This window comes from Hyperoodon ampullatus (genome assembly GCF_949752795.1).
Source record: "Hyperoodon ampullatus genome assembly, chromosome: 9".
Lineage (NCBI taxonomy): Eukaryota > Metazoa > Chordata > Mammalia > Artiodactyla > Ziphiidae > Hyperoodon > Hyperoodon ampullatus.
In genome coordinates this window covers 1,873,018-1,896,811 of record NC_136922.1, presented here as the reverse complement: position 1 = coordinate 1,896,811, position 23,794 = coordinate 1,873,018, and the positions used below count along the sequence as shown (strand labels likewise).

Sequence of the window (23,794 nt, the reverse complement as noted above, 5' to 3'; positions counted from 1 at the left end):
GAGCCCGCTTCACACCAGCCTGGCAACCTGAGTGTCGCCGGTGCAGAAGACCCGGGCTGGGGGGTATTTGAATCCCTGGCTGGTTGAGACCTAGAAGGTGCTTTCATCACCGCTGATAGCAACAGGATGGCTGCATGCAGATTGTAAAAGTTCTCAGTAAACGAAGAAAATATCTAGGAAGGAAAAGGAGAACTCCTGAACTTTGGTGTCCAGAAGGAAATTGAAGGACAGCCTTAAAAAGCTCTGACTTGGACAATTCAACAAAGACAGCTTGGTGATGGAATTGCCCACGAGGTAGCCTGAACCACACCGATGGCCATTAGTGTCAACCCAAGCTTAAAGCCACACTGGTAAGTGGTCGCCACTTAGGTTGGGGCAGGGCTGCCCAGCGCCCACTCACGTGACCCGTGGACCTGCCCCGGGATGGGTGGGACCCAATTCAGGTGGGCAAGGAGGACAGCGGGCGCCCCCTGGGGGCAGGAGGGCGCGCTGCAAGGCGCAGCTTGGAAGAAAAACACTGGAAGGGCTCCTGGCATCCCAAAGGTTTCAAGCTTCCTGAAAGATTCTTTCTTATTTTGGTTGGACAAGAAGAAAATCAATGAAGGGACAAAGCTTGCAGTTTGAGGCCAAGTCAGACAGCTGTAAAAATATCCAAGTTTAATTTTGCTTCCTCACCTGCCAAGGAAAATGACGTGTATACGGAAAAAGGTAAAATGAACAGTGGTGACAGAGGGCTGGTGTCCAGGGGAAGGAAAGAAGTTGTCAGAGAGCGACAGGATTCTCTGTCTCAGGTCCCTTCTTTCTACCCAGACAGATGAGTTCCTGGGGGGGTGCGCTAAGGGACTCCCAAGGGACCCAGCCATGCAGCTGTCAGCCAGCTTTGCAGAACGGGGGCGGGACCGTCGGCAGAAGACCGGAGACGTCCAGAACTTACCTTATTCTCCAAAGGAAAAGAAGGTGGTTTCTTCCAGCGGGAAGTGGATTCTTGGCAAGTGTATCACGATTATGAAATAGACGAGTTCTGAGCACGGGGACCCCGAGTTGCCCTCGGCCACTGGCCTGGAGAGCCAGGCAATATGGTGGCAAAGAATGGGCGCCGTCTCTGCCTTCCCCCAAAAGATAGTGACTGAGCACCCACTCTGTGTCTGGGGCTGTGCAAGGTGCTGGGACCTGCGGGAGCTCACGGTGTGGCAGCAGGGCAAGCATCACACAGGAGTTACACAGATCACGACTGAAATTAGACTGCGATGCGGTTATGAGGGGAAGCGAGGTGATGCTCTGATGGGGAACCTCCTCCAGCCTGGGGGCTGGGGGAGACTTTCTGGGGGCTTGAGGTTAATCCACGACGACAGGGGATTAGCTGGTAAAACTAGGTAGGAGGTGAAACGTTTTCCTTCCAGGACTAGGGAACCGCACCCATGGGGGCCCTGAGGGGTCCCTGCAGTGGTGACAGGCATCCCTGGGTTCCGCCTGCAGGAAATACAGGTCTGTATAGGCAGGAGGGTTGCAGGGCAGCAAAGACAGAACTAACCTGCCTGCGCCTCTGAACTCTCCCAACTTCACTGAAACACATCAAAGGTCTACACTGTGCGTTGCCGAGCCCAGCACGGCCTAGAGTTGCTGCTGCTGAGAGTTCTCATAAGCTAATCCGCAGTCACAGCACTCGGGTTTCTCTCGCCCATAAGGGAAGATGCTCAGGCGTAGAAGAACAGACTCTCACTGCTGCTGCTGCTTTTCCGTCCTGGCTCAGGGGCTCCCCGGGCTTTGACGGTGATGGTGTCACATGTCTAATCACTTCTCACAGGGTCTCCTGCCAAGGCCAAGCGCCAGGACACACGTGTGATCTGAATCAGTTAATTCCTGGGGTGGGAAAACGCACACCTGGGAGGGCCCGGTCGCGGCGTGCCCACCACGGGGCTTAATGAGGCATTTCCCAGAGGCGTCCGCCCGTGCCGGGCTGACGCGGAGTCTGGCTGGGCAGCGGCACTGACCTAGTTAAGGCCTGGACGAGGCCCTCAGGACATCTGTGCCCCACTTTCCCATCTGTGGAATGGAAGCTGCAGACTTTCAGTCCAGGAAGGTCTGGACAGAGGAGATGCTCGCTCTCTGCCCTCCTTGGAGGAAAGCTAGGGCACACGAGGAAAAGGGCTTGGGGCTTTCACCAGGTCTCTAACTTTGTGAGATGTCCCTAAGGCCAAGGACAAACCCCCAACCCCTTCTTTCTCTCCTGGCTGAGAGTCCCCCGGGGGCACAGACAATGCTTCATTCATCTCTCCACCTCAAGCAGCTACTACAGTCTCTGGACCCTGGTGGGTTCTCAGGAAATGCTTGCGAAATGAATGGCTGGACGTGTGAATGTGTTAAATATAAACACGGATTGAAGGGGCACTTGGTGTCCATTCCAGGCCCTCTGAAACAATGCATTTAAAACAGACCGACAAAGGCTGTCCAGTGCACACAGTTTCACCATGAATAAGAATGCAGGATGGAGTGGAAGGCGGAAGCGGATTCTGGGGTCCATTTGAGCCCTGCCCCCAGCAAGGGAGGGCAGTGTCCACTGCGGAAGTGGCAGCAGACAGAGCAGAGCTGAGGATGCTGTTATCTGGGGCTGGAGGGAAGACACAGAGCGGGCCGCGCCTCTGATAACCGCAAACACGGAGGCGGGGGGTTCAATTCACACTGGGCAGGGAGGTACACAGACTTCCGATCGCCTCGAAAAACGGCCAACTCACTTTTTTTTTTTTTTTTATGTGGTACGCGGGCCTCTCACTGCTGTGGCCTCTCCCGTTGCGGAGCACAGGCTCCGGACGCGCAGGCTCAGTGGCCACGGCTCACGGGCCCAGCTGCTCCGCAGCATGTGGGATCCTCCCAGACCGGGGCACGAACCCGTGTCCCCCGCATCGGCAGGCGGACTCTCAACCACTATGCCACCGGGGAAACCCACCGACTCACTTTAAAGGTGATGATTCCTCCTACATCAAATCGACCCTTTGGTCTTGTAGCGTAAGCAGCATCATCAGCGACGCAAAACGTGTGTTCAGGGAAGGGTGAGTGGCTGCCCGCTTTAGCAGTGAGTCCCTCGCCTCTGCCAGCTCTCCTGGGACAGCCGGACGCCCTGCTTCTCCTGGAGGAGGACGCCTGGAGGACTCACGCACTGCAGCCCCCCACACCACCCGGCAGAGCCGGGAACACCCCTCAGTCCAGGACGCTATCCTGGCTGCACGCATCCTGGAGCATCACTGAACACCAAGGATGAGGGGGCCTCTGCTCGTACTGAGAATCCACACCGCTTGGACCCAGGAGTCCCGCACGTAGCTCACTTTCCTTGAGGTTATGCAACTTTAAAAGCCCAAAAGGTGAAAGAAAGCTAAAGCGGCAAAGCTCAAATGACTCGAGGTGTAAATGCCGTAACACATCCCAAACTGCATCGGCTGCGAAGCCACAGAGACCTTCATGGCCAGCGGCCTGCAGACAAGTCCCGCCTAACTAGACTCCTCAGAGAAGGTACAGTTGGCCCTGGTCACCTGGATCGCACGTGTGTCCCCTGGTGTCACAGGTCTGCTGTTCCAAACCAATAGGGAGGGCAAGGCAGTCGCAAACGAGGTCAGGTGCACACCTCCAGGAGGACAACCATTGGTTCCAGGTGAGGCTGGCCTGGCCGCACCTGGGTGTCCCTGATGGAGGCTGAGCTGAGGCTTCTGGGTGGATGGACTGTCCAGGTCCTGGCCTCCGAAGTCACGCGTCCTTCAGCAGGTTTTACGTGGCCCTGAGATGCAGGGTGTAAGCAGGGAAGAGGGGAGGGAGTCTGGGTCGCTGTGTAGAGCAGTGACAGTCCTGTCACTCAGCCCTTAGGCCTCCAGGTAAGATGTGGTGCGTTGGGTAGGCAAAGGGACAGGGTCTCCCAGGTCACCCTCATCATGCTAACTCAGGCCCGGCTTGCAGCCCAAGGGCATCAAAACCTCAGACGCGCCAGACTCACTACCTCACCCTTCCCAGGATGGGTAACGCAGGTCCAACACTTAGTTTAATCCAAGAAACAGTCCAAACGTGGGGTTTTGACTGCCATGTGAAGCTGCTGCCACAAAGCTGAGATCCAGAGGAGCAACGGTCTGGCCTCAGCCCCCCTGGACCTTTCCTGCGGGCACTGCCAGGGCCGCGCTGCCCGCTGTGTGGATATACACACACACACCCGTCTGGGTCCCCACCCACTGGCCAGCAGGTCCCGCCTGGTCCCAGCCCCTCCTACCACTGTCCTTGTGTTTCTCCCCACTTTCTCTCTCGTGGCACAAACAGCTTCCGCTGCTCTTCTGGACAGTTCCCAAACTTGCTTTTTAAAATTATTTTCTGGAAGGCATGGGCACACGTTCTAAGGGAGAGAAAGCCTGAGGTTCAAGGTTGCAGTGGTGGCCTCTTCCCCGCTGTGCAATCCCAGGCAGGGTTTGCTCTCTGGGCCCCTGATCCACACGACTCCTGGGAGGTGGACAGAGTAACAGCTATTTGAAACGATCCAGAACCAGCCAATGAGATGGTGTATGTGAGACACGAGTACAGCCTTCATGTAATCACAGTCAGCATTACTCAAACTGTATCAAAAGCTCAAATGACGTGGATAATTATCCCAAACCTCAATGTAAAGTGACGTGATAAATACTAGAAAATTGCAGATGAGTAGGCTCAAACCCCTGAAAAATCTGACTCAGGATGTAGATGTCCTGTGGTTCTTACTTTGAAACAGTGTTTTAGAGACTCGAAACCGTTCCCTCAGACCAGCCAGACCATCGAGGTTGATAACCAGCTGTGTTGCTTTGGATTCTCTGAGAACGACCGGCACTTCCTTTTTCTTTACTTTTTTTTTTTTTTTTTTTTTTTTGCGGTACGTGGGCCTCTCACTGTTGTGGCCTCTCCCGTTGTGGAGCACAGGCTCCGGACGCACAGGCTCAGCGGCCACGGCTCACGGGCCCAGCCGCTCCACGGCATGTGGGATCTTCCCGGACCGCGGCACGAACCCGTGTCCCCTGCATCGGCAGGCGGACTCTCAACCACTGCACCACCAGGGAAGCCCCTTTATTTTTTTTAACTGAACTATAGTTGATTTACAATACTGTGTTAGTTTCAGGAGTACAGCCAAGTGATTCAGTTATATATGGATGTATGTATATCTAAACTCTACAGGTATTCTTTTTCAGATTCTTTTCCACTATAGTTTATTACAAGATATTGAGTAGAGTTCCCTGGGCTATACAGTAGGTCCTTGTTGATTATCTATTTTATATATAGTCGTGTGTATCTGTTAATCCTAAATTCCTAATTTATCCTCCCCCCACCTTTCCCCTTTGGTACCATAAGTTTGTTTTCTATGTCAAGAGTCTGTTTCTGTTTCATAAATAAGTTCATTTGTATCATTTTTTCAGATTCCACATATAGATGATATCATATGATATTTGTCTTTCTCTGTCTGACTTACTTCAGTTAGTATGATAATCTCTAGGTCCATCCATGTTGCTGCAAATGGTATTATTATATTTTTTATGGCTGAGTAATATTCCATTGTATATATGTACCACATCTTCTTTATCCATTCATCTGTCAGTGGACATTTAGGTTGTTTCCATGGCTTGGCTATTGTAAATAGTGCTGCAATGAACATTGGGGTGCATGTATCTTCTCGAATTAGAGTTTTCTCCAGATATATGCCTAGGAGTGGGATTGCTGGGTCATATGGTAATTCTATTTTTAGTTTTCTGAGGAACCTCCATACTGTTCCCCACAGTGGCTGCACCAATTTACATTCCCGCCAACAGTGTAGGAGGGTTCCCTTTTCTTCACACCTTCTCCAGCTTTTATTGTTTGTAGACTTTTTGATGACGGCCATTCTGACCCGTGGACAGGCTCTTACTTTCAATTGATACTGCAATGTGCTTGGAGGAAAGAGGTTGTCTCAGGGTTGAATTCCAGAGCTGTCTTCATCAGAATCCACATGGTGCATTTATTAGGACACTTATTTAGCCATTCACCCCAATTTCTTCACCTTTCCCTCATTCTATGTAATAAAAGTTCTAAGTTCATAAATATATAAATTCTATAGAAATGAAAAAAAAAAGGAAAGAAAACCCAAAAGCCCTCAATAATACTTAACTGCCCTCCCCACGCCCCCCCATCCAAAGGAGAAAGTGTGAAACTGGCTGCCATCCAGTGCCATGTGGTTAAGCCTATTTGCTTTTTCCAGCATCCTGAGGCTGGGCTGTGCTTTCAGTGATGAATTGCCTGCAGCATCCTCCCTACGTGATGTCTTGGGTCCCTGTCGGGGCCACAGCACACAGCATGGATGCCTCTCCATCACATGGACACGCTCTGGGGCTGACCCGGGAGCCATGGCCGTGGCCCCAGGAACGCTCCCAGGCAGTGGTGTTCAGACCGCTCCTGCCCAGGGTGGCACCGCTGGGCGTCCCGGCTTCAGCGAGCACTACCTTGAGGCCCTAGGCTCCTGGGTGGGAACCCTTTTCAGCAAAGCCTGCCGCCCTCTGTGGAAGTGGCCCACCGGTCTCGTGGGTCAGCTGCTCTCTTTCAGACAAGTGCAGAGTGGACATTCTGTGCCCAGACTGACCCCTGTCTGGGTCCAGCCCTATGTGAACAAGGGCCAGTTACTCAGGTTTTCTGAGCCTCATTCACTTTCTGTGTAAAATGAGGATAATCTTAGTACTGACCTCTTCGGGTACATGTGAGAACTTAAGCTTAGGATCTGGGCATAATCTCTCAGAAAATGATACCTGTCACCACCACCCTATTATTAGCCTAACTCCTCCACCCACTAGAAACAGGCAGGGAGAGACGGTCAGTCCATGCACAGAATCATTTTGGAGTTAAAGGAGATCTCAAAATCCATCTGGCCCAAAGCCCCTTTCACTTTGGGAATCCTACTTCGGACGCCACAAATTCCACCGCTTTCAGGGACTAGGTGGGCATAAATGTACAGACCGGCATAAGACCAGATAGAGGAGAAGCTTTAGAAAAACCAGAAACGTGTGCTCTGCCCAAGGGATGTCACATGCAATAATTTTCAAAATGTACGCTGGCAAAAGCAAAAAAATTATGAAAGAAAGAAGGAAAGAGAGAAAGATGAATTAATTAACCATTTATGCTGTCTCCTGGACCCCGGCCGAAGGCCATGAGTGTGGTACAGGCCCTTCAGGATGCATGACAGGTGGCCGTCCTGGATCAGAGGCAGCCGTGGGTGGTGGAAACGCGCTCAGGGCTTAGGAGTGCACTGGAGCCCTCCCTGCATCCCAGGAGCGAGTTTGGCAGTGACTTCGCACCACGCTGAGCGCGCGTCTGCCCAGGCATTCTTCTCCCGTCCTGTCGCCCACGCGAGCGCGCACGCGCAGTCACGCATCCTCACCTTTCTCAACCTCGCGGCCCCTGTGCCTGAGCGGATGGCGTCCATCAAGGCCTGCCTGGCGTCCACTGGGTTGCTGAGGGGGCCCGCGCTGGACCTGGACGCCGTCCGGGATGCGGTGGGAGCCTGGGTGACTGGAGGGGACGGGGGCGGCGGCGGCGGCAGGGCGGGTGGGGACTGGATCCCAAGGTCTTCTAGCCCCGGGGGGTCTGCCCCATGTGCAGACAGCACGGCATCGCGGAGGCTCTGGAGCTCCTCAGAGGCGGAGGACGTCACCTAGCAACGAGACGGTTAAATGACAGTGTCCCAAAGGCCCTTTCCAAGAGGTGGCACAGGGTCTCTGACCGTGCAGCCAGCCCAGGGGGCGTGTCTGCTCCCCATCCCCGGGCTTTCCTGGGGGCTGGGGGGTGTGGCAGAGACTGAAGGCAGGGAGGAGGGCTGTCAGTCTGGCCCTACTGAGGCCCCTGCCCTCCTGCCTCATCGTGGCGTGTCTGGACAGACCCCCAGGCCACACACCAACGACCAACCGATGGGGATGACCCCTCCTCCAAACACGGAAGGGAAGGTGTCCGTTCCGCTTTTCCTTGGACTCTGGCTCTGGAAGCTGGATGACCCTCTGCCCCCGAGCTCCAGTCCACGTGGTCCTGCAGCTGTGCCAGACCAGCAACTCCATCCCTGAGTTGAGACGCTGCCGCCTCCCACTGCTGGGTGATCTAAGCCCTGAAGCCAGGCTCAGTGTGCCCGGAATTTGGGGGAGTGCACAGAGCTAGCTGTGCAGGGAAGACTTACACGTTTGGGAGACAGCGGGGAGTTTCTGTGCAGGGGCTGCCCCGCAACGCCTCTCCTGCGGTTGGTGTGGCTACTCCGATGATGACTTAGCATTGCTTACAAAATCGGGGGTGGCCCTGGCTGTTGCAGCATCACTGGGGGGTGCAGCTGTGGAGGCCCCTCTTACCTTCCTCAGGCTGCAGGTGCCACTGTGCCCACGGATGGCTGCCAGCAGGGCTGAGCGCTCGCTGTCTGCCTCTGTGTAGGATGGTTTCTTCGGACCTCCCTCTGAGCCGGGTTCTGGAGTCTAGAATATTTATTAACGATGTCAACACATGTCACTCAGGAGACGGGGGGAATGATGACGGTAAGGCAGTGCAAGGAAAACCCATAGTTATCAGTTCAGACCTACAGGGTCAGTTTCACAGTCTCTGTCTGTTAGAAGGTAAAATTATCGGGTTGAGATTCTGGATTGACCTCACGCTATATATACAAAAATCAAAGGTTATATATTTGGGGTAGCACAGGATGATCACCCCTGAGTGTCCTATCCCTCCTGTTACTGGTCCTAGCTTTCCTGAGCAGATATGTGCCTTTAAGTCCTGCAGACCTGGATGAGAAGCCTGGGTCCCCACTAGCTGGCAGGGTGACCCCAGTTTTCTCAATGGCAAAATGGAGGACAGAGTTCCCAACCACCCGTGTTGGCGTAGTTGTTAAATAACATTTGCAGGATGATAAATGCCTCTATGGGGGCGAGTGTGGTAGAACTGTCCCCAGGGTTACTGAAGAATGACAGCCCACCACTGCTGAAAGGGCAGGGCGGTGGGGAGCACGGCCCCAGCCTGACCCTCCATCTCCCCCTCCAGGCTCGAGGACCAGTTATGGACGATCCCCCCTGCCCCACCCCCCTGCGGCCAGGTAAGGGCTACGTATTGGCGACATCTTTCCCCAGGGCAGTCAAAAGCCTTAAAGGCAGTGTGGACGAGCCCAAACCCATCCGTTTGGGCCCCTTAATGGTTCTATTCAAACAACTCTGGAGGCAAGGAGACAGAAATCCAGGTAAAATTAAGCCTGTGCGTTCACCCGCATCCCTAGCCCGGCACTCCTTCCCTCCGATGCCACCTTAAAGTCTGTGTCTGGGTGGGTGTGCGGAAGGGCCCATCCCTGAGGCAGGAGCCCGCCGATGACTTCACCTTGCGAAGCCTGTCCTTCCCTCCCGCCGAGTGGATGGCCTCCATCAGGGCGCTGTGCAGGGATGTGTCTTTCGGGGCTGGCCTCTGGACCACAGGTCTGAATTTCTTCTTTGGCCCAAAGATACTGGCTGGCAAGGTACCATCGGCTTCAAGTACATCTGTGCTTGACAAACCCGGCTTTTCCTCCCATTCTGGGGGCTCCCGTCCAGCGTGGCTACTTGTATCAGACACACTCGGAGAGTGAAGAGGCTCTTTGTGGACGGAGACCCACCTGGAGCCATTCACCAGGGCACAGCCTGGAGTCTGATCACCTCCCGAGCGAGCAGGAGGGGGGCTCGTGCCGGCCGGCTGGCCCTTGGGATCAGATGCCGAGCTGGTCCTGTGTTTCCCTGGGCTTTGCTCTCCACTGAGACCACAGCTGTGTCCCACGGAAGCCTGATCGCTCTGGGCAGCTGTGATTAGTGGTCCATGGGAAGTTCTGTGGATGCCAGTGGGACCGTCTTGAGTAGATAGCTTCCCATAAGGGCTGCCGATTTGCCCTCCGGGATGGGCCCCTGCTGCCGATTCGTCCCCACTGTGACGCATGCCTGCCTCTGGGTACAGGCTGGGGGCGGTGCCATCCTTCATCATGGGAGGTCGTCCAGTTGGCTCTGGAGCTCTGCCCTCACACGTCTTCTGGGCATCACCAGGCTTCCTCCCGGCGTCAGTGTGGACTTTCGGGGTCCCTATCCGCTTGGCAATGGCAGAGGCCACGTACTGGCTGGATGTTCTTCTCTGAGGTTTGAGAAACGGGACTTCTGCGGTGTTAGCTGGCACTTTCAGGGGACAGGCAGCTGCTGGGACTGGCCAGCCTCTGCCCTCCTCCAGAGGTCTCCCATCTTCTGGGTGGGGGGACCAGGGCCGGGGCAGTGTCGCTTTGGGGTCTGGGGAAGTGGGCTCCGCTCTGAGTCCGCTTTCTTGAGGTTGTGGATTCGTGGGCGTGGTGGGGGTAGAGGTCCTCTTGGCCCCCTCTGTGGGCCGGCCAGAGTGTTTTTCTATAGAGTTGGACCTCCAGAATTCTTTGACTTTTCCAATGGGCGGGGCTTCTGCTTCCAGAGTGGGCGACATCGGGACTATGGTCCTGCCGGCATTCGTGTGGGGACTCACCAGGTTCCCCAGCTCGTCGATCTTGATGGCACCCGTGGAGAGGGATGCTCCCCGGTCGTAGCATTTCATCTCTGACTTTGGAGGGACGATTTTATACGTTGTGAGGCCATATTTAAGCCCGTAACTCCCCCCTGGGTGTTGGCCTCGATACCACGGCGGTGGTGTCCAGACGTCATTTTTATCATCTCCTTCCTTTCCCTTCCCTGGCTGTGTGCTCACCCTCCTGGGGGCCAGGGTCCTCCCGCCATGAGCAGAGCCGGCCGCCTTGCCTTCCTCCTTCGCGTTCAGGTCGTGCGTGTGACGCGCTGAAGCAGAAGTTGCCTTGGGCGCCATTTTACTGGGAGTCGCATCCTTCCAGGTGTTGGTCGAGGCCACTCTGATTTCTCTCCCAGGGTCCTGGGAAGGAGCGGGTGAGCCAGGCCCCGCCGCCCTCCTCTGCCCGTGCTGCTGGCTGTGCTCTGCCTGGCACGGCGGCAGCTGGGCCTTCTTGCTGGCTGTGCTCCCAGCGTCGAAGGAGCCAGCGTTGTTGTTTCTGTTGGTAAATGCCCCCAAGTCCACAGGATCATCAAGAACCTCTCCTATGAATGTCACCGGGATTGCCTCGGTATCGCCGTCGGGGATGACGGTGCCTTGCGGGCAGCGACCGGACATGCTGTGTATGCAGTTGGTGAGGAAGCTCGAGTCGGTTTCATAGCTTTCTTCGATTTCTGCAAAGAAGCACAACACAGGTCACAGGTGGGCACCGCTCGGACAACTCCTATGCCCCCTATTCAGTGAAATTGCACCCCGACTTTGATTTCTCTGGGGTGCCTTTGGTGTAAGTTATTTAAAGTGTCATTTTGGGTTGTCATCTACACATGCCTGGAACCAGTCTCAGCTTGCATGACTCAACAGAGGACCTGTCTGCCGATCTGTGACGCCTTGAGGTATCACACAACATTTTGCCGGTATTGTCACTTACATATTGATCTCCAAGTCCAAGCCCTCAATATACACCACCTTAAGGCAGGGTGGGAAGGTGGATTTGGGGTTTTTTACTTTCATCTTTCTCTTGTTCACCAGGAGAACCACAAAATCTATGGGACAACTTGCTCTTGCTTTGCTTATTAAGAGGCAGATGACTAAGCCTCGAGCCCATCAGAATTAGCCCTAGAGGATGCAGTGAGCCCCGTGGGCAGAGCCAGAGGACACACTAAAGCTGATTAAGGTTTCTCAGCCCTGTCAGCCCCACCTGAGGACGGAGCACTGAAAAGCAAGTCAGACGAAACTCCGGGTCAGCTCTGGAGTCTGTCTCCTTCTTCTTGTCTTGTTTTCTTTGAAGGCACAGCCAATAGCTACTTCCTCGTTGATTTTCACTTGTGCCTTCGTTGGAAAGATTTCCAGTTTTTACTGAGCTGATCTGCATCTGCTTTGGCCTTACACTATTATTTCTCCAATATATGCACAGAATCGCAGTGCTGTGAGATGCCCCACTCTAAGAGGGGTCCCTGTCAACACGCTGTGTTCTGCATTTCCCTTTGAAAGTCAGGCCACATATTAGCAAGTAACGGGGTTGGAGGTTTAATAAACAGCCCTGTTTGCCTGTGTGGCACCCAGTGTTTCCCTAACTTATTTGAGGACTGGAGAACTTTTTTTCTGTTCATGTGTATGGAAGACTTTTTCATGTGCAAAATCAGTATTACTCAGAGGAGGTTTTAAGCAGCTGCTCAGACGTTTCCTCGGGACTGTGCAGCAGCCCAGATGCAAGGTCCCCTCCAGGGAGCTGTGCTCACCCGTGTGCTAAGCCCCCAGTCCGGGCCTTCCTCACACGGAGCTGCATTCCCTCTGCAGACATCTTCCCCATGTGGTGACATAAAGTTCAGTCAGAGAAGATAACCCTCAGAGCGCCGGCCACAGGGGGTAAGGTCCAAGCAGGAGCAGGTGATGCTTACCTTCCAGCTCTTTGTCCAGTTCTGCAAGGGTTTTCTGGAACTGGCCAGTCATGAATAGGTCTTCATCCTCATGTGAGGATGGAGCAACTTTTCCACTTCTAGGGAAGACCAAGGAGAAAGGGAGAGCGTTCGTTTGTCTCATTATTTACGTAATTCACTCTTTTCTGGAAATATCTGAAGAAGGTACAACTCATAGTCAAATTCTTGCAGTTCCAAAGGCATTGGACTACTGCTGCCCTTGGACCTACGGGGATGCAGGTGGTGTGTGTGTGTGTGTGTATGTGTGTTGCACAGTGATCACCACCACTACAGCAAACCTCAGGGCAGCAGTGACACTGGTGACAGCCTCCCCAGCCCATCCCCCTGCCCAGGCCCCCCAGGGTTTTAACTGGATGGGGGAAAATGCCCACAGCGGGGGGGCCACACAGTGCCCTCTGTGTCTCATGCAGCCTTCCCACGCGGGGACCTACTTGGGGCTTTTTTGCCCAGATCATCCTATGATAAACCTCACAAGCAGATAAAAGGCAGGTAAGGTCCTTATTGCTGCTTCACAGGGAGGCAACCGCGTGAGCTCAGGATGGAGCAGCCCAAGCTCACGGGGGTTCCAGAACCGGGGAGGGCTGGCCACGTCTGTATCCAGAGGTGCCACGTGGTGCTGCCACCCGGGCATCCAGGGAGATGTCCCCCCACCCCCCCCAAGGAGAACTGGACCTTCCTTATCTGTGTCCCTGGACAGCGGCATCCACAAGACAACGGCTGCCAAAGCAATTTGAAAGCAGCCTTTGCAAAGGCTCTTGTCTCCGTTTTCTTGCTGTGCCAAGAACAGAGACACATATGGGGTGATTGTCCCTCTTCAGTGAAAGCTGAAGGTCTTTCCCGCTGACCGTTAAAAATCGAGGACCGATTTCCATCATTACTAATCAGGCCGAGATAATGATGCTTGAAATATGCTTTGTACCATCCTCACTTATGTAGCAAAGTCTGTGTTCTGATAAATGAGTCTTTCTTACTTGGTGACCGTGTCCCTTTGGAGCCAGGAAGTGGCTTCCAGACCCATCTCGGCTAATGTCCTCTGACACAGCAAACAAAGAGCGTTGGCCGAGATCTGTGTGGCCGGGGACCAACTAACAACGACCCCGGAGGCTCAAGGCTGCGTTTCCTGTTGCTTCTGCCCCGAGACTTAATTGAATGCATTTACTAAACTTGTGTTTTTCTCTTTCATGGAATGTGGTGGTTTAAATAAATCTCATTTAAATATTCAATAAAGTGTATGGCAGAGAAAAAAATGGAAAGGGCTCTATAAAACAGTGTTTGAAATGGAAAACAGAACACTTTTCAAATGCTGGCTCCTACCTTAAGTTGTTTAAAGTCCAGCCAAACAAAATTATATCTATACTTTTCCTTCAAAGTATTTGCCTTTCCTTCAAAGTATGCAAAATCACACTGTTCCATGGGAACGGAATGATATTAATAAGAATGAAAAACTGTAGCACAGCGAACTATACTCAGTATTTTGTAACGACCAATAAGGGAAAAGAATCTGAAAAAGAATATATATATACACACATATATATGTATATGCATATATATTCACTTAGCTGTATACCTGAAATTAATACAACATGGTAAATCAACTACACTTCAATAAAAACTAAACTAAACTAAAATAATGCACCCTTTGAAGAAAAAGAATTAAAAAGTAAGTTAGAAGTTCCACTGATGATATTATTTCATAAAGCTTCAACTGGAGAAAGAAGATCACCCCAAACTGATGACAGCTCCATGAATCTGAGACTCTCACACTTGTTGCTCCTGGTGTTAACTGGAAAGCAATGGGAATGTGTACATCAAGAAGCAAAAGCATAGCTTTAACTCTGCAGGAACTTTGGTTCATTAGCCTCGCTTTTGATAATTCGCCTTAAGAAGATAATGTTATGGAAGGAAAAACATAAACACCACCATGCTCATCATATTCATGGGGACATCTCTACAGTGTCCGACGGGAGGGAGTCCCCTCCGTCACTGCATCCTACGATGACCATGACATGTAGGTGGAAACACAGATCACTGCTTAAACCGGCATGTCACATGAAGAAATCAAGACATACAACTCCATACAGGATGGTCATGATGATCGAAAAGTAACCTGTGTCTGTGGACAAGGGTGAGGCAGAAATCTAGGCACCATCGCCAACCAGTGTGATTTGTTGAAATGGATGGATTATGGCAAATATTTTATACTTTATTTTTCTGTGAAGTATGCTCATTTTGGTACAAAGCAGCTTGATTGATAAGGCAATGTTTGAAATGGGCAACATCTAAAATGATCCTTTGGTCCTCTAATGAGTACTAATTCTTTTACGAAAAGCAGTTTACATGTGTGTGATACCATGCCCAATACACATGGCGTGTTGTGTTTATCATTTTATCTTGTTCCTGAGTACCTAGCAATCCCTGTGATGATCCTAAACCAGTGTGTGACAACCCTAAATCCTCAAGGAGGCGCTGCAGCAAGGCCTGAGCCAGCCCTTCCCCACGCTCCTCCCACCCAGGCTCCGGCCTGAGCTGCCTAGTCTAACCATCAGTGGCCAAGCCCCAAGCTCAGGGCTTCAGACCTGTTCTCTGCCTGCCCGTCTCACCTCCTGTCCGGGCCCCCTTGTGAAGTCTGGGGTCCCTGCACCGCGTCCTCTGCCCTCCAACTAGCTCAGCCTTCCCGCCCACCCCTTTCCTCCGTCTGCCTCTTGTACACGTCCCAGGTTTGTCCCAGATGCTCAGCTTCACACTCCGCTGACACACCCCACCCACCTCTCACCTGACCTTGCGCTTGACGCCCCAGTGTGGACCTGGCTCCCCAGGGCCTTGCTTGTCCAGGAGGAGAGAGTGGACACATGACAGAAGCCACCAGCCTTGGGAGCGCTGTGGAGGGAGGGAGCCCAGGTCCTTGGCCGGTACTTCTCCCAAGGCTGGCGAGCACCTTCGGGGCGGGGCAAGGCCAGGCCTGTGGACCACTTGGCTTCTGCAGCCGGTGCCTCTCCTGATGTGGGATAGGACCCGCCATACTCTGGATTCTGGGCTTCTGGGTCATCTGGCAAAAGCCCAAACCCGTGTGATGTATGTATTATGCTTTCCAATGTACAGCTTCAGGAGGGGGAGATTTAGCAGAATTTGCTTTTCCTTCCTCACCCACCCCATCCACGTGTCCTCAAAGGGCTGCCGATGGATTACAGCTATTCCTTTCTCCCTGTAACAGCCAGCTGGAAGCACTTGGTCCCTGGGCTTGGAGGGCAGCTTCTGTGGGCTCAGCAGGCCCCCACAGTTGGCCAGAAGCATTAGCACCTCTTTTTAGCTGAAAGTCCACTGTGCAGATGTTCCTTTCCCAGGCATCATTCCTCATGCCCAGCACACACCCCAGTCTAAGATAGACAGTTTCTTATGGACAGTTTGTTTTGGTTTAAGACCAAGGAAATGAAGGACAGACAAGCAGCACAGGCGTGCCGATACCAGCTGCATGTGCTGGATAAACATCACCGCGAGCCTGCCCTCCCACGGAGGGTCACTCTGCCAAGGCCACAGCCATGGACAAGCCACCGCTGCCTAACATCTGAGGCTCAGCCGGCCTCAAGCAGGAGTCTTCCCAGGAAGTGGAGCAGCCTCAGAGGCGGGGTCTGGCGATGGCCTCACCCACTCCCATGGGAGAACTAACAGCAGTCATGAGAAATCAGTACCCAGGCAAATAGGTGCTTTTTCATTAAAAAAAAAATTTTGTATGAGAAAGAAAAAAGCACGGGCAGATTCTGCCCCATTCCAGCACATCAAGTCATTTTTCTTTTTGACGTGGCTAGGAAAGTTTCTTTAGGTAATTTACCCAATCGCAGAAAACAAGCAAAGTCTGAGAGGAAAAAGATGTCCTTTTCAGGTAGCAGTTCAACTGCTGATGACAACCAAACCAACCCATGCGATTTCAAAACAGTTACTTGATAAACGAAAGGTAAGAAGCCTGGGAAAATAGATGGCTGATGACAGTAATATGTGCTTAACTTCCCCATTCCATGTACAAATGGTGCTGTATTTATAAAGCTTCAGAGTTCTAGAACAACAGGGTCCAATAGAAATGTAATATGAGCTACACATGTAATTTAAAATCTTCTTGTAGTCACATTAAAAAGGTAAAAAGTAAGCAAGATTATTTTTCATTAAATACTTTAATGTTAATTTTCCTTAACTTTAATTAGTATACTTCAACTCAACATTTAACGCAAATTATCATCATTTCCATATAATTAATATAAAAAACTTCATTTTTTTATACGTTTGGTGCAATTGCACTCTCACAGCACATCTCAATTAGGGCTATCCATCTGGCGGGCTCAGTAGCCAAAGTTAGCTGGTGGCTACTGTACCTATAGCATAATTCTCCAAAATCTTAAATGTTTGTAAGTACTCCTTTGTTAGCGCAGTTACGAAGTTTCAGGGTTCTGAAAGGTATTAAATGTTTCTAAATGCTCTCGCGGGCACAAAGGTCCTGTAGTTACAAAATTGCAGGGTTCTAGAAGGCATAAACTATTTCTAAATGTTTCTGTGGTCACCAAGTTCTCATAGTTACAAAGTTTCAGGATCTAGAATATATGAAATGTTTCTAAAATGATGCCAGAGTCACAAAGTTCCTTCCTTGAACTACAAAGCTGCAGAGGTCTAGAAGGTACAAAACATCTCTAAAGGCTCCTAGGTCACAGAGCTCCTCTGGTTACAAAGTTGCAGGGCTGAAAAGCCAGGACCGGAGCCCAGCTCCTTCACTCATGACCTGCGCGTTCTCAGTTTCGTAAGCGTCTTGAAATCATCAGCCCTGCAGATAACGGCGGCACAGCTTCTCACTTCCACAGCCCTCATGTCCACCACTCACGGACAGGCGGGGGCTGAGAAGGAGCTTACGGATGGCCAGGCGGAAGGTGGGCAGGCAGCGGACAATACAGGGAGACGTCCTTCCCCTGGAGAAGCTACAGTTTCTGTCTTTTGAGGCTCTATACATGATTTCAGTGTGGTTCTACTGTTAAAAAAAACAGAGCCTGTAACCCACTTACCCAATCTGTCTCATTGACTCCTTACAGCATTTCTGCAGAACTAGTGTCCCCCAGAGGGATCCCAGGACTGGGAGCTTCACGGTATTGATCACACACAGTGTGATACACAGATGGATAAGTCGCCTGATTACAGCAAGATTGCCTTCAGGATTCGAGAGTTTAGAAATAGTGCTAGTCTCTCCCCCATCCATCTATCAGTACACAAATATGAGCATATGTTCTTTTCAAACAAAGATGTTTAAATAGTTTAATGAGGCAGATGGTCAGAGGTGGACACAGGTTATAAGGATTTCCAACAAATCAAGTTTCCATCCTTCCTCAGGCAGTTTTAAATAAACAACACCACCACCAACAATAATAACACCAGCCATCAATTTCTGAAGGCTGGCAATATGTTAGCCATTATTCCAAGGGGTGGTACTGCAGATCTCGATTGTACTGACAAGAAAATAGAAGTGGGAGGTCAATGCCCCAAACTACAATGAGGCACCACCTCACACTAGTCAGAATGGACATCATCGAAAAGTCTACAAATAACAAGTGCTGGCAAGGGTGTGGAGAAAAGGGAACCTTCTTACCCTGTGAGTGACAATGTAAATTGGTGCAGCCATTGTGGAAAACAGTATGGAGGTTCCTTAAAAAACTAAAAATAGAATTACCATATAATCCTGCAATCCCACTCCTGGGCATGTATCTGGAGAAAAACATAATTGGAAAAGATACATGCACCCCAATGTTCATAGCAGCACTGTTCGCAATAGCTAAGGCTTGGAAGCAACCTAAATGTCTGTTGATAGATGAATGGATAAAGAAGATGTGGTATATATATACCATGGAATATTACTCAGCCACAAAAAGAAAATGAAATGATGCCATGTGTAGCTACATGGATGGACCTGGAGATTATCATGCTAAGTGAAGTTAGCCAGACAAAGACAAATATCTCATGATATCGCTTATAAGTGGAATCTAAGAAAAAAAATGATATAAATGAACTTATATGCAAAACAGAAATAGACCCAAAGATATAGAAAACAAACTTGTGGTTACCAAGATGGTAAAGGGGGAGGGATAAATTAGGAGTTTGGGATTAACAGAGACACCATTATATTTAAAACAGGTAACCAACAAGGACCTACCGTATAGAACAGAGAACTACACTCAATAGTTTAATAATATTTCAATAATAACCTATAAGGGAAAAGACTACGAAAAAGAATATATATATATATATATTTATTTATATGGACTTCCCCTGTGGTGCAGCAGTTAAGAATCCCCCTGCCAATGCAGGGGACATGGGTTCGATCCCTGGTCTGGAAAGATCCCACATGCTGTGGAGCAGCTAAGCCTGAGTGCCACAACCGCTGAGCCTGTGCTCTAGAGCCCACGAGCCACAACTACTGAGCCCACGTGCCACAGCTACTGAAGTCCGCGTGTCTAGAGCCTGTGCTCTAGACAAGAGAAGCCACGACAAGGAGAAGCACGTGCACCGAAATGAAGAGTAGCCCCAGCTCGCCGCAACTAGAGAAAGCCCACGTGCAGGAACGAAGACCCAACGCAGCGAAAAATAAAATAAATAAATTAAATAAATTTAAAAAAAGAATATATATATATATATATATATATATATATATATATGAATCACTTTGCTGTGCACCTGAAACTAACACAACATTGTAAATCAACTATACTTCAATTTAAAAAAAAGAAGTGAGAGATCAAGTCATCGGCCCAGGGCACCATCACCAGCAATAGGCAGGGCAGATATGATGCCAGGCAGTCTTCACATCGTGTTGCTCTTTATGTATTAGGAGAGTTGGCCTGGGTCATACACGAAGGAAAGATGCAGCTGGAAGGAGATCTTTCATGGGTGACACAACTCCCACCCAGGGCAGGACTGTGTGGAAGCCACTGCTAGGTGTCCCCACCATGAGGGACAATCACCACATGGGCTGAATTCTTCCTGAAGGAGATCATTGACTGGCTGTGCTAACTTTAGAGGAAGACTCTTGGAATGTGATGTCCCACTTACAGGGTCAAGTTTGAATTGAGGGCATAGATTTATTTTGCAATGAAAACGATAATTGGATCTAATCGAAGGACTTGATGGAAAACACACCATTTTCAGATCACAGCACACAAAGCGCACGCTAATCATTCCCAAGCCTTCACCCTTGCTCTCTTTAGAAGACTGGTATTTATCCTTGAGCCTTTTCAATTCAAAATCTTGGCTGTCAGGGCATTCGATGGAGCCCAGCCAGCGCTGCCCTTGAGGAAGTTGGAGCCGTGGCAGCAAGGCGCAGAGCCTCCAAATTAACTGCATGAGCAGGAGACGTGCACTTTGCCACTAGACCGAATAGTTTAAGAAGAACGCTTTCAGCTGAAGCCAACCCCACAGACGCTCTTTGGACAGGCTGCAGGAGCTCTGGAGCAAAGAGTCCTTGCCTCCAATTTGTCAAAGTGGGACCCCAGGCAATCCCTGCCAAAGAAGTCTGGATGAATTTGCTATCTGCAAAATAGCAGATGGCAGAGAGAGGAGAAACAGCCCAGCAAACTAGAACTTTACAGACCTTACAGACTGGGGTCTTTGCAGGTCACAAAGGTTCTTCCACTGTTCCCTCCAATACTGAATGAATCTCCGAGTATCAGAGGGGTGGCGATAGTACAGGGCACCCTGGCAAAGTTGAAAACCACAAACACTCCTTATTTCCCCTGGGAACTGGTGCCACAGTGGAGATTCTGTGAGCTGAGGGTGTCTGAGACGGTTGGGGAGAGCTTCACCATCCATCGGAACCCATGGCCCATTCGGAGAGACCTAGCCATGCCCATCATGGCAAAGGGTAACTTCTGCTCCTGAGCCTCTGGCGTCTGGCATTCCAAGGATGGAGAGGCCTCACTGTCACAGCCAGGTCCTGGATCATCACAGGAAGAACACCCCTCCTGGGAACACAGATGCCACCTTAGGATGAGCTGCAGAATCCAGGTGTCAGAACCAGTGCTGGGCAGAGCCAGGAGGTGGATTCAGGGCCAGCAGTAGGCCTCAAGATCAGGGTGCCAGCCCCTTCAAGTGGCCTCCCTTTCTAAATGTGGTCCAGGGGCATCCATCTCAGGGTACAGGAAGGGAAGAGCTGGCAGGCTGACTGAGTACTCATCTGCCCTAGTCACCAGGCCTGTCCTCTCCTGGGACAGCAGCGTGTCAGAAACCACGTTCTTTGTTACTCTTTCTCTCAGTCACTGAACTCGTGTGCCCCTGGGCAGTGTTCCGCTCCGGGGCCCTTTCCAGGTGGCCGAGGTCAAGACCACACCTCCATGAACAGTGGAGGGCTCTGCTCTCAGGACATTTCAGCTTGATTCTGGGCTACCAACCCCCAAGCACGGGTTGTCATCTCATTGAACTTGACCCCGGGCCGGTCTGGACACATGCAATCACCTGCTCCATTGTGGATCGCACAAATTTTGCAGACTTGCTCTCTGGGCCAGGACCGGTCGGCCCCTGAAGTCTGACCCAACCTTCCCCTCCCCTTCAGGCTTCAGTGCCTTGTTGCTGTCCCAACTCTCAATGCCCTATTCTCAGACAGGACCTCAGAGCACATCACTGGAATGCCCCCTGTTCACCAGAAGCAGTGTATTTTCTCTGCCTCTATCCATGTATCTGAGGTGCGTTATTTGTAAAAGCCATACGTGTGACAGCGCAGAAGGGGGGTGACCTAGGACAGCATCTCCCAGATGGTGCTCAGCGGAACACTCATTCTAAAGGATATGAGGAGGCAGGCAGGGCTTCCCTGGTGGTGAAGTGGTTGGGAGTCCGCCTGCCGATGCAGGGGACGCAGGTTCGTGCTCCGCTCCGGGAAGATCCCACATGCCGCGGAGCGGCTGGGCCCGTGAGCCATGGCCGCTGAGCCTGCGCGTCCGGAGCCTGTGCTCCGCAACGGGAGAGGCCACAACAGTGAGAGGCCCGCGTACCGCAAAAAAAAAAAAAAAAAAAAAAAAAAAAGTGGATCTATGTATATGTATAACTGATTCACTTTGCTGTACACCTGAAACTAACACAACACTGTAAATTAACTATACTCCAATAAAAATTTTTTAAAAAAGGCAGGCAGAGGGGAAAATTTACACAGTTTGCTTCGCTGCAGAATTTATAAGAGACCTTATATTCTCCTCTTCCAAGAGAAGAATGTGGAACTTCCCAAATATATTGTGAAGCGACATTTTTCAAGAGATATATCCCAGGAAATACCCGAGTAATTGTAGCGATTCCAAAGTTGGCAAATGAGTGAGCGGAGGAGGCCGGACCGAGGCATCCAGCCGTCAGTGGAGCACGTCTGGGACTGGCCTGCCCAGCGTGTAGATGTGTTTTGTTTGGCCCTGGAAGTCTGAATTGGTTGCCAAGATTTAAAATTTGGGAGACCTAAATCTCTCAAATGGGGAGGGGACTGGATTCTGGATGGCAGGTGGGTCACAGCCCTTGATGAACCACCCACCCCCCCGGCTACAACATAAGGGCCGTCTCCACGTGGGGACCTTGTCCATCTTTTCGTCTTTCCAGCTCCTGTCCCATCCTAGACCCAGTGCCCACCGCAGTGCATCAGTACCGTTTGTATCCAAGGAGGGAAGTGAAATCAGCCTTCGGGGGACAATCTCCGGGTCTGCTACCTGCTTTCTAGTCCCCATCTTCGTTTCTTGCATCTGAATATTTTTCCAATTCTAACTTTAAGACCATTCCTCCCATGAACAGAGTCTTTCCAAAAGTGGAAATGTACCTGGTTGACAAACCTATGGGGAAAGCTCAGCTTCAATGGGAATCAGAGATAAAGAAATTAAAGCAATGAACATTTATAGCCTTTAAAAAAAAACTGGGGAGACCTCACATAAAAATCTAGATTTCTGTCTTCTCTTCCAACGCCGGCCACACCGGGTCTGTAATCTCTCAGGGCGACAGCTGTAAGGAAGCTGTGGGGCTGCCCTCTTTAGAGAAAACTTGTGCTTTGCCCCATCCATGCTCTGTGGACTTTGAGTTTGTAACCCCTGCTTTCCACAGTAGGCACAGATTTTAAGTAAGCCTGAAATTTACTGAAAGTTATGCATTTGGACTTAAAGATGTGATACACCATTCTGAAGCCTCTGAGTATGTGTAATTTGTCAATGGAGACAGCTCTTGTTTAAAAAGAAAAACCTACAGATATTCCATGAAACATCATGGGCAGAGAGTTGATCCCATTTCTGAGGCAAATAATGGAACAGTACAGCACAGACAGGACTGAGGGGTCCAGCGATCATCTTCATCTTCCTTTGACTCCAAAGCCCAAAAAAGGCAAGTTGATGTGCCACGAAAATTCATGGTGCTCTGGTTCCTAAACTAACTGTGTGATTTAGTCAATGGGTCCCACCCAATGGCTATTTAGGAGGCACTGAGCATGTGCACAGGTACCCCGTGGTTCACACACCTGTGACAGGTAGGAGGCGTTATCTGCACAGATATAAACAAAACTCGGGGCTCAGCAAAGTTAGGAGGACCCTCGAAGGCCAAGCAACTAGTTAGTGGTGGTGGGATTCCACATGGGTCGGTCAGGGTCCAGAGTCCCCTCCCCCTCCCTCTTCACTACTCTCAAATCAGTGGCACCCCAGAGACGAGGGCAGAAAAACATGACCTGCTCCCTGTTTGGATAAAGCGTCAGGTTCCAAGACCCCGTGATTATCCTGGCTGTGGCTGCAGACAACAGTACCCTACTGGAACAGAAATCAGCAAGATTTGACATCTGGTCAACACCAGCAAAATCCACTGGGACTTTTGTAGGAGCATCCCTGGGACACCGAGGTAACATGTCTGATTAGTTTCAGGTGTAGAGCTCAGGGTGTGCAATCCCAATGCAAACCAACTGAACAGATCTGAGGATTACTGTGAAGCTCCTTTCCTTTATGTTTAGGTGGACTGTGAAGGAAATGCCGTCTTTTTTCTCTGCAAACAGGCCAACCTCAGCTCAATGCACTGGGGCAGAGGCAAAATGGACCAATTGTCACCTTCTAATTTCCTGTCTAATAAAATATGAACTTGGTCTGGGAATCTTAAGATTGAAGAGCTGTACTTGAACATTATTAGAGGGTGTATACAACCCCCTGTGGAAATGCTCGTGATAAACTGTTAGCTAAAAATAAACCAAAATAAAATAGTATTGACACTACAATTACATTAACCAGACAGAGACTTGTGCGTTCATTTAGACAAAGCTGAAAAAAACATGAAAAATACAAAGGCATTCATTCATTTTGGTGATCAACTTA

General features: G+C 50.7%; 1 protein-coding gene across 1 annotated transcript in view; it reads right to left on the bottom strand.

Annotated features, from left to right (window-relative positions):
* The window catches only part of COBL (cordon-bleu WH2 repeat protein), a gene marked incomplete at both ends in the record, with an annotated part of 262,009 nt that overhangs the window by 3,855 nt on the left and 234,360 nt on the right, over positions 1-23,794 (bottom strand). The window contains 4 exons of the mRNA XM_079710932.1: positions 7,397-7,669; positions 8,349-8,468; positions 9,355-11,207; positions 12,432-12,529. Coding sequence (XP_079567058.1) covers positions 7,397-7,669; positions 8,349-8,468; positions 9,355-11,207; positions 12,432-12,529 — 2,344 coding nt within the window. The remainder of the gene's footprint in view (positions 1-7,396; positions 7,670-8,348; positions 8,469-9,354; positions 11,208-12,431; positions 12,530-23,794) is intronic.